Below are 17,690 nucleotides of genomic sequence, written 5' to 3' on the forward strand. Positions count from 1 at the left end.
ATTAAAAAAAATTCAGAGTAAAAATTCAAAAATATTCTTAAACGTTTATTTTGTTACTAAAGTAAAAAGTATTTTAAACAATTTAAATTATTATTAGTATAAATATATTAAATCTAAAAATGATTTTAAATAAAGAAACATTAAAAAAAAAAAAAAATACATTAGTATTTTTAGGGGTAAGAAAACAAGAGGGCGTGACATTTGTCAACATTGGCTTCAGTTTTGGACGATGGTTTGTTTGTGTTCGGGTTTATCTGTCTTTTAATTCGTTTAATAAACTCTATTCGTAAAAAATATAAATATAAAACATCAACATAATGCCTGGACACATGGAGGGACCCGTCAGGCCTCCCAGAGCCGTTAAATCACCTAAAGAATCGGTCAGTAAACTAAGTTTTTGACTTTCTAGTAGGAGTTACTTTTAGATAATTCGCACGTGTATATGTATATAGAGAAATTACCCAAAAGTATCATCTACTATTTTTATGTATCTTTAAGTTGAATTGCTTAAAATTACACGAAATAAATAAGAATGCTTTAAATGTATTTTAAATTTAATACTATTTGTATTCTGGTGTCATTTCTTATCTGCAATAATAGATTCTCCCCTTTAAAATATATATTAATTAATAATACAGTTCGTGCAGTTTATGTAGAGTGGAATAGGGTGGGGACTCCTTTTGCCGACCGTGTAAGCTAAAATTGGTGCTTAATTAGTTTGTCGCAGCGGATTTAGGCTGGCCGTCATCACAGAAAGCATCGTAAGATGTTGCCGTGCTCACTGTAATGGGAAAATTCATTGCGCAACACTGCTTCTGGTAGCCAACCACCTAACAAGGTGTTGATTCTTTAGAAGATAATGAGACTTGATGTTTTGGGTGCATATTTTCTACAAAGTCTCTATTATTGAGCTTATCCTTTCACGATTGGCACATTTTTTGGGCTCTTGAAGGAAAACCTAATTGTCAACCTCCATAAATAATCGACCACTGGGTGAACGGCTCCCATAATTGAATTATTTTTTTTTGTAATGTAAACAAGGGTCAAATAATAATGTTTTCCCCCCATGACAAGTATAGAACAAACTTTATTTTCATATATAAATTTTGCTTTTTGTGTTATTATATATTGTAATAATAAAAAATCAAAGTTAAAAACAGCTTTAAATGGTTGACTACTAGATCTGTTCACATTCATTGTTGTGAAGTAATACATAATGGCCATAAATTTTCTATGCATACCAGTTTTTCTCCAGTTTTCACATAAATTTTAACTTTTTTGTTTTGTGTTCTGAACATCCTCTTTCATGTTGATGATTGTAAATCATTAAAACAATATTCAGTACCTGGGTTTAGGTATTAACTGTTATAAGGTCAAGTTGAGAAATTTCCTATTTTACAATATACAAAACATATTGACTATGATCTTTGAGAAGGCCATTGCATGTCAGATCCTCATTTAATCCATTATCTACTATATTGAAATATTCTGTAATTGGGAAATGCAGGATGCAATCTTCTGCATGGTGATTTTGAACTCGTTCTGTAGATTGTTGGATGCTATTTAATATAACTTATGAAGAAGGGAAAGATACTGAAAACATCAAATAAAAATATAGTTGATATTTAGTAGTGATGTAACGAATATTCGGTTACTATCCGGTATTCGGCCTATTCGGCCTATTTTTCACTATTCGGCCGAATACCGAATATTTAGTCACTATTCGGCTCGAATACCGAATACCTAAAAACAGGAGTAAGAAATAACAAAAACACAGTAAATTAATCATTTTGGTAACTTTTATTAATGCTGAAAATTAAACTATAATTATTAAAGTTAATAAGCAATAGCATCTAACTCTAGTATTAAATTATTTTGTAATTAAATAATATTATAGCCTTTATCTAGCCCGATATCTTATGGCATTGATGGCGTGTAGGTTAGAATGTATCGGGCATTAATATTATTGATTAGTTAATTATGTTATTAGTTAATTATGTATTCGCATATATTTTAATATTTTTTACGATATTTTAAAATGATTTATGAAACATTTTATTGAAACTTATCGTATTTAATGAAAGAATTATTTATCTATTTCTAGAAGATGAGTAACTAATATATAATTTATTTTATATATAAAGCAAAGAATGAGCATTTCTCATTATATACAAAAGATAACATTTGAAATCATGTTAAATTTTAAAAATATTGACAAAAACAATAGCAACAAAATATCACAAAACTTCACAAATAGAAAACCCCCAATAATATATTTGAACTGTTCCACAACTGGGCAGAAACTAGACCATATGTCCCCACTAAAGTATATCCTTAGGGCACTATTCAGTCTACAAATACATATTAAAAACAAAATTTTAGAGTTAAAAAGATCAATTGCAAATAAAATAACTTATAACTTACATCTAAATACCAACAACTGCCTAATCATATCGGGCTATTTACAGCTATTACATAAATTATAAACCAATTTGGCAGTAGAGGTAGACGTTAGGCTCCATCTCATATTAACTTTAATAATTATAATTTAATTAATTAATTTAAATAATTTAGACCTACTGGAAGAAAAAATCGTAGTGACAGCGGGCCAATAGAGAGCAGAGTGCGTGATCCTTGCCATAATGCGGTTTGCGTGCCAATTTTCGTACTTGCGTTAATCAAGCCGAATAGTTTGGCCGAATATTTGGCCATTCAGCCACGCTCCTGGCCGAATATTCTGTATTCGGTCACGCTCCTAGCCGAATATTCGGTATTCGGCTGAGGCCAAATATACTATTTATTACATCACTAATATTTAGTGATACTTAGTTGGAATGTGTGTGTATTTGCATCAGGAAATACAGTTTAACCCGATTAGAACGTCATGAGATGTAACAACAACCCTAATATAACGTCAAATTTTTATCGGTCCTACGATCCTACGATTTTACTATACTAGATAATTTTAAAAAACTCGCTTGTAATGACGTAAAATCATGTTTTAACATCATATTTGAATCACTCCCAAATTTAAAATATTAGATTACAAATTTTATTTAAAGAAAATACTGTGTTCAGTCCTAGGGTCAGAGTCCACTTCCTAAAACGACTGTGGGGTGCGATTCGCCACACTTTTAAACCACGTGATGATTGGTTATTATGATATTATGACCCTGCAGATAATGACACTCGGTAATAACGTCAAAAAATTGCCGGTCCCATGGATGACATTATAATCAGGTTAAACTGTATAACTTTTATGCTATACTTTTTATCATAAAATGAACAGAAGTTCTTAAGAAGATACTGGTTCCTTTTGCATTTTGGTTTAGAAGGATTTCTGTTTGTGTTGTTTAAGTATTTTACACTCCATGTGAGATTTTGGTAACGAGTAATGACAATAAGAAATACAGAAAGAGCCAGAAATATTGAAATTGTTTTCCATAAATGAATTAACCGGGCCTTTTAATAAAAACACTGTTTAGGTATGAAATTTGCTGTATATTATAGGAATTATAATAAATGTTTTATTTGATAAGTTTTACATATATAAAATTGTAAAATTATGAAAATCTAGCACTTAATTCAGACATTTTTGAGTAATATGCACCGAATTAATTAAATAATTAGATCATACTGTTTGCTTATAACATTTAATACAGAAGTTAGGTGATAAATTGACAAAGTTTTATATAAAGCAGACATTTATATAGCTAATACAGTTTGATGATTTATAAAATGATCTTTGAAACATACCGTAGAGCCAATGTACAGGTATACCTCAAGTTACATCGTTCCCGATTATACGTTGTTTGTCAAAAAATTATATGGAAAAATAAAAATCAAGTTTAAGTCAGTTTATTCGACTTTAAATCCGTCTGCCATAAACATTGAAGTCGTGATATCACTAGAAAAGCGTTGAAAGCACATAAAATCATATTAAAATATGTACATTTACAGTAAATGTTAATATAATCATCATAAATCCTAGGGAACGAACCATGAAAACATCTGTGTTTCTGTGTTGTCGTCTTATTTAGCGGTCTTTAAGTGCTAATTATTGGCGTTTCCTCCATTAGTGGCGTTTAGTTACAACGTAAGTCGAAACTACGACTTACGTCGTAACTACTCAAGTAAATTCGACTTACGTTGCCTCTCCTGGAACCAATTACCGATGTAAGTCAAGGTATACCTGTAATGTGAACTATGTAGTCCAAAAATTTGTTTGCATTAAAAGTAAGTTTATGTTACAGGATTTGTAATTGGTAAGGTTTTTCTTATTCTGTTGGATATTATCTGTAACAATTGTAATAAATTAATTAATTTTTTATTTTATGGTAATAAAGTACAATTTGGATACTGGAAATATATTTTTATTAAATATTAAAGATGTGAAGTTGGAAGCCAACTTTTCACTGTATTATAAATGTTTTTGCTTCTTTATGAAGCTATATTGTATTGTGATTACACTGTACTTCAAATTAATAATGCTCAATTATTTTTACTTTCTAAAATTGCATTAAGTGAAGACACAATCATCATGTTTAAATCTTAATTATGTTGATATAACTATATTATGCTTTATTTTTGTTTAATTTATATATTATAACATTTGTATAGTATTAGTTCCGATCGTGTAATATAATTATTTTCATTATGTTTAGACTGGACTTTTAATGTCTGTAATTCGGACACTGACAGCTAGGTAAGTTTAATTTAATTTTTAATATTTGTGATGAGCTAATCAGTAAGAATTTATATAATTTATTTTTTATTTATAATAGTCAAAATAATACTGAGAGAGATCAAGAAAAAGCAAAACTTCAAAAAGAATTCAAACGAAGTGATCAAAGATTAGAAGATCTCGTTGCAGGTATTGAAATTGAAAAATTATTTGAATTTTGAAATAAATCATATTTTTATGATGTTTTAAAATATATTTCAATGTTAATATTTCTACTTTATAATAAATCTATGGAAAAATATGAAAAATAAAGGAAAATTAACTTCTATTCAGCTGTGTAATCAAGACAATTCAGAAAAGATTTTAAACACAGTTCATTAATTTGAAATTTTCTGTGTGAGGAATGAATGAATCTTTTTAAATTCAAGCCAACATAAAATTTCACCCATTAAATAGCATCAAAAATAGTTTTTAAATAGAATTAGATTTTTCTTTTTTTGGTACCGTCTAAAGCCTGATTTTGGTTTTATAAAAATCAAAACTGTAATTCCATAACTGAGATCGATACACCAACCAAAGCCGAATATAATCGGGCGAGAAATGGCTATAATACTAATAATTTAATAGACAATTTGGCATTAGAGGTAGACGTTAGACGCCATCTCTTAATAAATTTAATAATTACAATTAATTGTTGGAACGTAGTGACGACTAATATTTGACTTTGTGCATTCCTTGTCAACAAAATAACTCTGGAATGAGTTGTCCGATCTTGATGAAATTTTTTACGACGACTCACCATCACTCAAGGATGAACTGATTAAAATTTCAACTTTCAAAAATGATCCGTTTTTTTGGAGAACTGGAGATAGGGGTTTTTCTTCAGTGTGGATCATTTTTGAGAGTTGAAATTTTAATCAGTTCATCCTTGAGTGATGGTGAGTAGTCGTTGAAAATTTCATCAAGATCGGACAACTCATTCTAGAGTTATTTTGTTGACAAGGAATGCATGAAGTCAAGTGTTAGTCGCTTCCTGCACGCACGTGTAGAAGCGTCATCTAGTGGTCAGAAAATATGACAAGCATTAAAACAGTAATTTTGAAAGGTAAATGTTATTGCTAACTAGATACACAACAAATATAAAGAATCTTTATAAAATAGTAAGTTTAAAAAAGTTTTCTTTTTTTCACTTATTATTCTATAACATGGAGCAGCAGTGATCAATATTGATGGCTTTACGATCCAGTCTCTCCTTCGTCTTTCTATTGTTAGTATGAAATTTCAATCTCTAAATGGAGAAGCTGCACAGAGATTGCAGATTGAGATGAAGTCGCTCAAATTCATCATCATCGATGAGATGTCAATGATTGGTGCAAGAATGCTTTACATGATCGAGAGAAGATTGAGGGAGATAAACCCCGAGAAAGACGAGCTGTTTGGTGGATTCTTTATCTATTTGTTTGGTGATTTTCATCAGCTTCCTCCTGTTAAAGATATTCCTCTCTACTCGAGTGTTTTTTACAATGTAATGTCCCAACAAGGTCCCTACCTTGTTGGGACATTACATTACATTTGCATTTGATTCTTTTGTGAAGTTCATTGAACTTTGTAATTCTCATAGACAAAATAGCACAGATAGTTCCTTCACAGATGTCTTACAAGATCTAGCTTCGGGTGATTTCTCTGATAGAGATCTGAACATTCTGACGACAAGAAATCGGGCCTATTTATCCAGAGAGGAACTTGATCAGTTCCAAACGGCCATATCCAACAAATGAGCAAGTTAAACAAAGCAACGAAGACTACTTGCAGTCAACTGGACGCCTTCTTGCTTATATAGCATCTGAAAACACTCCAGATATTGCCCCGCCTTCGTCCAAAGATGACTCAGCTCTTGGTCTCTTCAAGTATTTTAATCTCTCAGTTAATGCCAGAATCATGCAGAGAGTCAACTTATGGGTGCAAGGAGGTCTCGTCAATGGTTCACTAGGAACTATACACTACATTATATATGCTCCTAATGCTCGCCCTCCAGCTCTTCCTCTGTTTATTTTAGTGGAATTTGATAGCTATCAAGGACCTTTCATCTATGGTAATCTGTTACCAATAATCCCCATAATACGCTCTTCAAACGATGGCAGTATATTGCGATCTCGTAGACAGTTTTCCCTTACCTTAGCATACTCAATGACTATACATAAATCATAGGGATTAACTTTTCCAAAAATCAAAATATATATAGGGAAAAAAGAGACAGCTATCGGTCTTACCTATGTTACATTGAGTCGAGTGAAAAAAATAACTGACTCAGTATTTTTAAAGAGTTACAATAAAGATCGCTACGAGTCAAACTGTAAGTCCGAGGCCTGTAGTGATAGACAGAATTTCATGAAACATTGGCATAGCAATTAATTAATGGTTTATACTGACCTTATATTTGTACCTTTAAATGATCCAATAGAAATCAAACATATTGTTGAGAACGAATGATTCTGTTTCTTTTTTCCCTCATAATCTAGAAAATAAAGGTGCGAGCAGCTTCGTTCCGACTACACGCTGATGCAGCATTACTTAACTAGTTAAATAATTTAAATAATAATTTAGAATTACTGGAAGAAAAGAATTGGCCCAAAGCGGGACTCAAACCCGCAACTTCTGCTATCTGTGCAGACACGTTACCAGTTATGCTGCTCGGATTTTCGGCCTGATCTTCTCTTCCAGCATATATAAGCTATAACCATTGACGGTTATTACAATGCCGGCTGGGGACACATTCAGCATCCATGACGTGCTACCCAAGGCACTCAACCGGCCATCGTAAACCCCAGCGAGGCATATATAAATAATCAAACATCTTTACTACACCTGATACATGTAAAACTATACACCAACCAATATGGTGCCTAACATCTACCTCTAATATCCAAATTGTCTATTAAATTATTAGTATTATAGCCATTTCTTGCCCGATTATATTCGGCTTTGGTTGGTGTATAGCTTTACATGTATCGGGTGTAGTAAAGATGTTTGATTACTGAGATCGATGCATACTTACTGCAAACACTAACTGTATAAGTAGCAGCAATCTATTAAGTAATTGAACTGGCCAGAAACAAAGTAAACAACATTTCAGTTTCTCTCTTAAAACATAAGATGCTTGCATTTTGGTGAATTTCTCCAAATTAATCTCTATAGTCTTAGCCAATATGCTTCACCATTTTTTGCTGTTATTGCCATAATATTTTTTCTACTGCAAGTTTCCCCAAACTTTGTTTGCACGATCAAACATATTCTGCAGTTCTGGTTACAATTAACAAGTATATAATTAATATAAATTATAGGCTACATTTAAAAATTAATGATTAAATGCATAATCAAATGATGTATAATAATTAATTTAGAATTTCAAGATATTTTTGTCAAATAATTGTTATTACTATAAACAGTTTTGTTTGATGATTTAATTTTAATATTTTTAGCTCATGATGATGATCTTTCAACAGCAATGCAGGCATTTACCAATATTTCTACAAGAGTTACAAGTAGGTTATATAATATATATATATGTTTTGTTTTTGTTATAAGAATAATTATTTCTTAAATTAGTAAAAAATCAAATATATTAGTACTGGCTAACTTATACTGAAGTGTGATCTACTTTCATGAGTGAGAGAAATTCTAAAGTACTGGTGATTTACCACCAGTTTTATTTTTTTTTAAATAAAAGTTTATTAACTCACTTTTATAAAATTATACTACACATATACATAAAAAAAATGATAATTGTATTATTTACAAAGTGAAAAGTCTTATCAAATTTATGTATGTTTTTTAGCTTCAAGAGAGAAGATTACAACAGTAAAAGAGAAGTTAACTACTTGCAAAATGCTGCTTCATTGTAAGAGAGATGAATTACGAAAGCTATGGCTCGAATCTGTAGAGCATAAGCACATTCTATCAATGTTAGATGAAATGTATGTATTAATGAATTTAAAATTAATTAATTATATATTAATACAAAATGTTCTAAAAATGAATTTATTTTAATTATTCTTTAATGTAAATTATATAAAGTAGAATCTAATTAATATAATCATTTTGGAACTCTATATTGATAACAGTAACTGATTGATAATGTTAAGCACAATAAATAAATAAGTCAAAAGAACCTTTCTCTTAAGCTCTTGCTTCCACAGTCTTCTTGGATGCCATAGTAGGGATTATATATGTAACTAAATACACAAAAATACAGCAAAGAAGCACTGAAAAAAACAAATGTAACATGAGAGTTGTTTTCACAATGTGAGCAAGAGAGGAACATGGGCACACAACATATGGTGTTTATGCAGCAAGAGCGTTATTTTTACTGCATGTGCAGTTTGAACTTAGAAGCATTGCTTCAACTTGGTCAAATTTAGCATTCAAACTCTGGACTGTTCGAAGTTAGAGTCGCTCAAAGTATAAAGTACCACTGTAGTTCAAATCTAAACTGTTGATGTTTATAAAAGTAATATCTAATCCACATTTTCTAAAATCCTACTGACTTCAATTTTCAATAATTTTATGTTAGATACTGTCAGTAATTCATTTTTTCAAATTTTTGTTTTTAAATCATAGGTACCTGTACAGTATGAAAGGGCTTATATTGATGTGTATATTTTAAATTGAAATAAGAAATATGCATAAATTACATTTTCTTGTAAATGATGTAAAAATTGATAAAGTAAATAACTTGAAAAGCTTTTTCATCAAATATAGGGTCACAATAGGGCAATGTAATACTTATTTTTTGGACAAAGTTGTACATATAAAATATTAACTTAATGTTTTGGCAAAGGTTATGAACATTTGGAATCATATTGAAAATCAATATGAGTATAACTTTTTGATATTAATTTTATTTTTCAATTTAAATTTTATATTATTTTTATTTTTCTTTGAGCAATTTTTGTGTGCAGATTCAAATTCATTTCAATTAATACATCTTTAATTATTAAATTTTGTGTATTTATAATTTTAACAAAATTTTCATAGTTTCTTTTGAAGTAGACATAAATATACTTGCTTTCACAATATAAAATGATCTTTCTAAATTTTCTAATAAATTCTACATTATCATATATTAACTTTTATTGTTTTTCTTTTGTTACTCTGAGCACATGTAATGAACTTAAAATTATTATTTAATTGACAATAACTTAATATCTCATAAAAATAACAGATAATAGGATCAAATATTAAAGTAAGAATTTGTTTATTATTACTATTACTTAGATTGATTAGCATTGTAATAATGCCAAGGAATATAGAAAGTATTTCTGATACTGTATTACCTATATTTCTATGAATAAGTCTTTAACATTATTATAAATAATAAATCCTTAAATATTACAAAATAAGTAAATAAAAAATAAAAATGGTTTAGTAAAATTTTATTTTTGCAATTGTTTATGATTATTATCTGTAGTAAAATTCAGTTTAATACTCAACTCTCAAAATTGTTACACAAATTTTAGCGATTAAGTTTTGTGTTTATATACAGTATCAATAATTTTATGTTAAATAATTTTAATATAACTTATTTTATAAGATTATTATTAGCTTCTTAATATGTTATTTTGTCTTGATAAAAATAGGATTTAAATTGTAAAAACAATATCTATTAAAAAGATACATTTATATTTTTTCCTCTTTTGAATACATTCTGATATCTGATTGAACTATGAGATATCTTAATCTGTCGTACTGAAATTTATATATATACTGTACTTTCATTTGTATATTTAACATTTCTCAAGCATTAATCTCATAATAAAATCTTGATAAAAATGTTCTTTTTATTTGTATTTAGTGAATCTTTAATGGAAGTACCAGAAAAACTTGAAGGATATATGAGTAAAAAACATTATCTTCATGCTACTCAACTGTTAGTATCATCAGGTAAGTTAATAATTTGATTATTTTACTCTTAAACAGAATAAATTTTATTTTGAAACATCACCAAACAATCGCCTAAATAATCGGGCTATAACTCTGTTAATTTTATGATTAATATCACTTCTATAATGTATAACTACACGTATATGAAGACAGAAAAATGAAATTAAATTTTCACATTGGTGATTGATATTATTTATCTGCAATTATAATTTTCTGCATAAAGATTTTACATGTATAACAAGGACTGTAGCCTGTTTGTGTGTAACAATTAACTTAACACTAGAAATTAGGAATTGTTTTTAAAAATAGAATAAAAATCTTATTTAGTTACTTATTTTTATTAAATAACTAGCTGACCCGGCCACGTGTTGTTGTGGCTCAAAATGTATCTATTATAAATGTATAACACTTCTCCCATGGGAGGAATTTCAAAAAATCCCTTCTTAGTGTACATTCTCTTGACGTACCCTATTAAAACGCATCTAAAATAGTATAATAAAAGCCGAGTTCTTCACAGTAAGCCTTAATCCTGTTCCTCTCCCCACAAGGAAATATCAAAAAATCTCTTTTTCGTGTATATTCTGTTGACGTAACCTATTAAAACGCAAAAAACCGCATCTAAAATAGTATAATAGAAGCCAAGTTCTTCACGGTAAGCCTTAATCCTGTCCATCTCCCCCAGTGGGTGGTATTTCGACACGTATATTATATAAAAATACGTGCGTATTCGAATGCAACGTTGTGTCAAAATTTCAGAGGAATCGGTAGGAACAAACGAACGTTATATTTTATTTATATAGATGGATAGAAAATGATCTGCTTTAGTCCATTCTCACAGAAAAGCAAACTTAGGTCATCAGAGTTAGCACTATCTGTTGGACATAAAAGCCTTAATCCATATATAAAGATATTTTTGGAAGGGGGGAAATGGTGGTCTTCACATATGCCACAAATCTTTGCGAGAGTGTATTAAACAACTTCCCAAAGTTTCATGACAATCGGATAAATGGTGTAGTAACGCATGAAGGACAAACACACACACAGACAGACAACAGACATACATTCGTTTTTATATATATAGATTTAATGTACTTATTACATAATTTTATACTAAAGGAAATCAGTATTATCAGTTTGTAAAAATTTAAGGATTAAAATTAAGATGATAAAAAAATATCTAGAAGAAAAGATTGATCTAGAGCAGAGTTTTTGAATTTTTTTCATTCATGACCAGTGGCGTAGCGAACATAACTGGCGCCCGACACTTTATTAGCACCCCTCCCCCTCCAGAAACACATAATTTGTCTTGGAGACCATTTGGGCGCCCCTCTGAGAGTGGAGCCCGGTGCATGATACACCCCCTTGCACCTCCCTCACTACGCTACTGTTCATGACACTTTTACCTGAGAAAATTTTACACTTCTCCTGATGTATAAGTATATAAAATAGGTATGCAAATAAAATTACTATACTGATAATAAATTATAAAACAGTTTATTCCAAAACAATTCTTTGATAAACATATTATTTTATCATTTATTAAAGACAAAAACAAATTTGCATGTTAATGAGATGGATGTTCTTAAAGAACTAAATATTATCTGAATATTTGATACTGTGAGATGCAGGGAATTGTCAACATTTTTCAAAGTTGACTGATATTTTTGTTTTATAATTGTCAATGCTGAAGTTGCTACTTTGAATAAATACATAGTACAAAATTTTATGTAAATTTATATTAATGCAAATTTAATTAAATTTATATTTTAAAGAGTGGAACAACAAATAAATAATTAAATATGATAATATTCTTTAATATTAGTATTTTATATAAATTTTGTAATGAAAATGTTAAATTTTCTTTGAAAATTTTATTCTTTTGGCAAGTTTTAATGAGTATATTTATATGTATTTTATTTTATTTTACTTAGTATCACTTTTAGAAGGAACTTTAGAAGGAGTTGATGCTTTGAAAGATGTTAAATCAGAGTTAATAATGAAGAAAGAAGTAAGTGATAAGTTATTTTATTAACAAACATTTTAAGACAATTTCTGCAACTTTCTTCTAAATTATTAAAGGAAAGTTGCAAGAATTTTGGTATGTCAATTAGCTACAAGAAAATGAAGGTTATGGCTATTATTAGTAGAGAGAAAGAGACTTTAACAGTTAAACTTGGTAATAAATGCTCAGGACATGTCAATAAGTTCTCATATTTGGGAACAATCTTTAGTGAAGATGGAAAGTTAGATTTGGAAATCAGCAATAGATTAAACAAGGCAGGTCAGGCAGGGAGCCAATTGATCAACTATATCTGGAACAAAAAAGAAATAAGTCATAAGACAAAACTAGCTGTGTACAACAGTTTTTAAATCTATATTGACATATGGTTCTGAGAGTTGGGTGAGAAATAAGGAAATTGACCAAAAATTAGAAGCAGCAGAAATGAGAGTTTTTAGAAAAGTTTTTAGTGGTGTTAATAGATGGATACAGTGGCAAAATCATATTAAAAATGAAGACATAAGAAAAAACCTTAAGTTAACAAATATTCAGTCGAGTAAGCAAGGCTAATCTGAGGTGGTTTGGCCATTTGGAAAGAATAGGAGAAGACCAACTGGCCAAACAGGTATTTGAAGCTAAGATTAAGATAAAAATCAAATGGATGACCTAGATGAAGGTGGATTGATAGTGTTGAGCAGTGCCGTAACTAGGAAGGTGCAACAGGTGCACCCACACAGGTCCCACTTGGAAGGGGGCCCAAAATACATGTATTTGTTTTATTAATTTCCCAAACCTAATTAGTTAAGGGGCCTAAATGCAAATTCTTGCACAGGGCACAGGAATGGCTAGTTACAGCACTGGTGTTAAGCAGGCTTTAGAGAAAAGGAATTTAACTTTAATCCAGGATAAAAACTTATCTGTTGATATAGAGCTTTTGGAAAAAGTAGTGGTTGGTAGTATAAAAGTTTGATTTTTTTTTACCATGTTGACCTATACACCCTCTGGGTATCAGTAGGAATGGATGATGACATTTTAAGTTTAAAAAAAAAAAAAAAAAAAAAACAGATTTGTTTTATATAAATTATTACATATACTAGCTGAGGTAATTGCTTTGCTTGGAAAAGTGATATATTAAGTAAAGTTTTCAATATAAAAATAATTTTACAGTAAGACCTTGTTTAGCACTTCCTCGATTAACATTGATTCAATATAAAGCAGTCTGCTTGAAGCCTAAAAAACTCAAAATTTACACCGAATCACATTATTGTGGCATTTCATTGATTCGTATATAATAGCATTATTCCCGAACATGTACCAACATGGAAAATAGTGATTCTGAAAATGAAGTACCCAAAGAACTGGCTACAGATTTCCTTGGTAAAAGTTTTGTACCGATAACCAAATTCATTGATAAAATTGTAGTGAATGATCCAGATTTTGAAAGGACTGCACAAGCAAGATGTGGTGTTTTGGATGTGAGTACCTGTTACTTACATTTGCTTAACGAAAGAGAAAGAATGTGACAAATGACAAATAGACGACTTCATCGCAAATAACCAAGAATTTCAGAAGAGCCAGGACCTTCATCACGAAAATGAACTTTATATTGCTGTGTGCATATGTTTGTGTGTTATGTAACACACTTTATTATGCAAATTAATATAAAAATAACTTAAAGTAAAATTTGTTTATTTTTGGCTGCATGTTCCCCTTTTCCTATTTACTATGTGTTAAAATGACCTCATTTAATGCTGTTTCATTTAGTGCTTTGTCATCTAGGAATGCATCCTAAGTGTTAAACCAGGTTTTACTGTACTTTGAAACAAATTTTGTGAACTCGCTGACAGTCTGACACAGGTAAAAGTGGCAATGGTCATATGTTTAGTACTGCATAAGTTTTGTTGAAATTACAGACTGACCAATTAAATTTCATTGACCAGCTTTCATATTTACTTTTGCATTTTAATAATTACATCTTTTTTTTTTTAAGACTAAGAGGGACTTTATGCAAGTCTATTATGGGTTTTGCCAGGCTCCTAATAGGACTATTGAGTTTTGAGGAATAGGGCTTGACATATCTGGATGAAACACTTCCAGAAAAATTCCTGGGGGTTTTCTTTTTACTTGTCTGGATTTAATTTCAAGTCCCCAGAGTGGTAGGCTGCCACCTAACCACTTGGCCATCTGGTTGCCACATTAGTGTATGTATTCAAATTTCTGAGTTCACTTTACACCCATTGGCCTATGGAACAAAATTTCATATTCATGCAAAAGACTTGACATAAGCTATTTACTTGTGTAAATTTTATCATAATTTTATCAGAGTATAAAAATTAAATAATTTTGGAAATGCCTACACATTATCTTTACAAGGACTATCCTGAATGTAGATATACAAAGAAATGGTTCAGCCTGTTCTCATACAATACTTGAATAGACATACAGACAGACATAAATTTGACTTTATATATAGATTAAGTTGTTTGTGAAATGTAATTAAAATTGATACCTTTTGAATAAAAAAGAATGTTGCCTGAGACTAAAAACTTTATTAAAATAAGCTACTTGTCTGTATTGGATTTTCTACACTTACTATTAATAACAATTGTTAAATGTACAAAGATACAAAATTTATCAAATTAAGAGAGAGAAATTATTTTAATCTGATTAAGAGAGAAAAAAGAACTTATAAAAATTAACACACTAATAACTTACAATACAATAGTTTCAAGATTTTATTCATAGCTGCGATGCTCAGCTTAAATTACAATTATCTTTTATATTCATTGATATCATCAAACTAATTTACATAGTTTTTACAAATTCATAACATTTTGCAATATTATTTTGAATTCAGAAATAGTTTTTAATTATGAATATTCATCTATTTTAAAACCATTATTTAAAATTTCAATATTTTTCTAGAATATAATTTCAATACTATAAGATTGATGCAAATTAAGCTGGAGTACATTGAGATAGGTGTTGAGATTTAACAAAACAATTCTTAGAACTTCACACATTTTTAACGTGTTATTTTGTAGTATATTTTATGTATTGTAGTTTATTAAAGCTTAAATTTTTCTAATAGCATATGCATGAAGTTTTAGTAGAAGAACTCCATAAACATTTATATGTAAGATCGACAAACGATGCATTGAAACGCTTCAAAAGACAAGGATCAGAAAGAATAAGAGCCGAAAGTAGTCCCGGTACACCAAAGAAGATTTCGCGAATCGAGCCAATTCCGGTCATAATGGGTTTAAAATATGGTTTGAGTAAGATATAAAAAATATTCATTTTCTTAATTAAAATTTATTATTTTTGAATAAGTATTAATGAGTAGATGTTGCAGGCTTCACTCCTGTCCTGAGCCAATCTCTTCTTTCAAAATTTTTTAAATAATCAAATTAAATTTTAGAATTAATTATAATTAGTAATTTTATTTCAAGATGATGGCTGAACTGCTTACCTGTATATCAATTAGATGATTACATTATTTAATTAACTTCTAAATTGTTAGATTTTTGGTCTACGTTATATTTCTAATTGACAATATGTAATGATAATCTAACTTAGTGTTAAACTAAATTAATTATTTCTGTTTGTTTTTGCCATATAATAATATGATATTTTGATTTTGATTATTGTCACATTTAGAAGTTTTGAAGAAAATAACAGTTAATTGGAATATTGAGCAACGCTTTGTTATTTTATTTTTTTATGAAATAAAGTATAAATTGTAAAAATATTTATATCAGAAATTTGACATAATGTAGGAAAAATTCGGTTAAAAAAAATGTGTACAGGTACTCCTCACTTTACAACCGAGTTTCGTTCCGACGACTACGTCGTTAAGCAAATTGGTCGATAAGTGAGGAGCTTGTGCCGGGAATATAGGATCGTTATAAAATTATACAAATTATGCAACAAACTTCAAATTTATTCATAAAAAAACCATTATAGTACTATAAGACAATTATAGTACGCACAAGCCCATTATAGTACGCTTAGTGCGCATGCCATCATTCACCACTGATCGACACTCAAGCTGAGAATGGGGATTCCCCAAATTGCAAGTCGAAACTCGATTGGTCGTAAGTGCGAGTGGTCGTTAAGCAGATAGGTCATAAAGTGAGGAGTACCTGTATATGTAATTTATAATGATTCCTGGTCAGAACTTTGTTGAAAATTAATTTTATTTGCTGTAACAGTTTTTTTATTGTTGAAAATATTCATAAATTATAAAGGAATGTTAGGTTGAAAATAGTTCATAAAATTTACAGATAGGACTGTTTAAGTAGGGACTGATAAATAGGCAAACAACCTAATAAGGTTGTTTGCCTATATATTAATGCTATAGGAACAACTTTTTATATTTTATTTGACTGAAAAAATGATAAAAGTAAATAATATCTTAGTTTCTTTTTAAATCAAAAATTAAGTTAGCATTCTAACATCAATGTGAGTCATATTACACATCACTTTATTTTTTGCATATTAACATTTGTCTTTGTATTGAACAATGAAATGTTTTGAAATTGTAAATTGCATTTCTGAAACTTTAAAAGATTTTTAGATTAAGAGCGATTCTTTGAAATGAAAATCTTACAACAAATAAATTAAGAATATACAAAGTTGCTATCACTATTGCCAACTTTAAGTATTAAGAGGTTCGCTGACTAATAATTCAAAGACATAACCCTTCAATGTGATTAAAAATTGTCGTTGCAGGTATATATTTAGTACATTAATGTTGTATAATAAATTTGTGTTTAAATACATTTCACGTTTTAAAACTAAATTACTTGTTGATAATTGAATTATTTTATAATTAAAATTTTTATTAATCATTATAGGAGCTAATCCTAGTCAAAATATGCTCTCAGCTTTCTCCAAAGAAACTGATATTGTGATTGATAAACCTGTTGTGGAAGATACTACAGTTCCCGATCCAGAAGAAAATAGTTCTCATTTTATTAATATTCTCGTAGAATGTTTAGCACTTTTAAATAAAGTTCCAGAAGCAGTAGAGGTAAGAATTATGCAATGTATATCAATAATAAT

The 17,690-nt window shown here is 29.4% G+C and overlaps 1 protein-coding gene across 1 annotated transcript in view; it reads left to right on the forward strand.

Moving 5' to 3' along the window:
* Window positions 1–206: 206 nt before the first annotated feature.
* Window positions 207–17,690, forward strand: part of Sec8 (Secretory 8) — a 49,158-nt gene continuing 31,674 nt past the window's right edge. Inside the window, exons 1-9 of the mRNA XM_067262162.1 lie at window positions 207–380; window positions 4,665–4,705; window positions 4,785–4,873; window positions 8,164–8,226; window positions 8,520–8,658; window positions 10,536–10,624; window positions 12,556–12,632; window positions 15,715–15,901; window positions 17,483–17,658. Of these exons, the coding sequence (XP_067118263.1) occupies window positions 318–380; window positions 4,665–4,705; window positions 4,785–4,873; window positions 8,164–8,226; window positions 8,520–8,658; window positions 10,536–10,624; window positions 12,556–12,632; window positions 15,715–15,901; window positions 17,483–17,658 (924 nt within the window). The 5' untranslated portion in view covers window positions 207–317. The remainder of the gene's footprint in view (window positions 381–4,664; window positions 4,706–4,784; window positions 4,874–8,163; window positions 8,227–8,519; window positions 8,659–10,535; window positions 10,625–12,555; window positions 12,633–15,714; window positions 15,902–17,482; window positions 17,659–17,690) is intronic.

This window comes from Centruroides vittatus, unplaced genomic scaffold, assembly GCF_030686945.1.
Source record: "Centruroides vittatus isolate TY-2023 unplaced genomic scaffold, ASM3068694v2 contig_1416, whole genome shotgun sequence".
NCBI lineage: Eukaryota > Metazoa > Arthropoda > Arachnida > Scorpiones > Buthidae > Centruroides > Centruroides vittatus.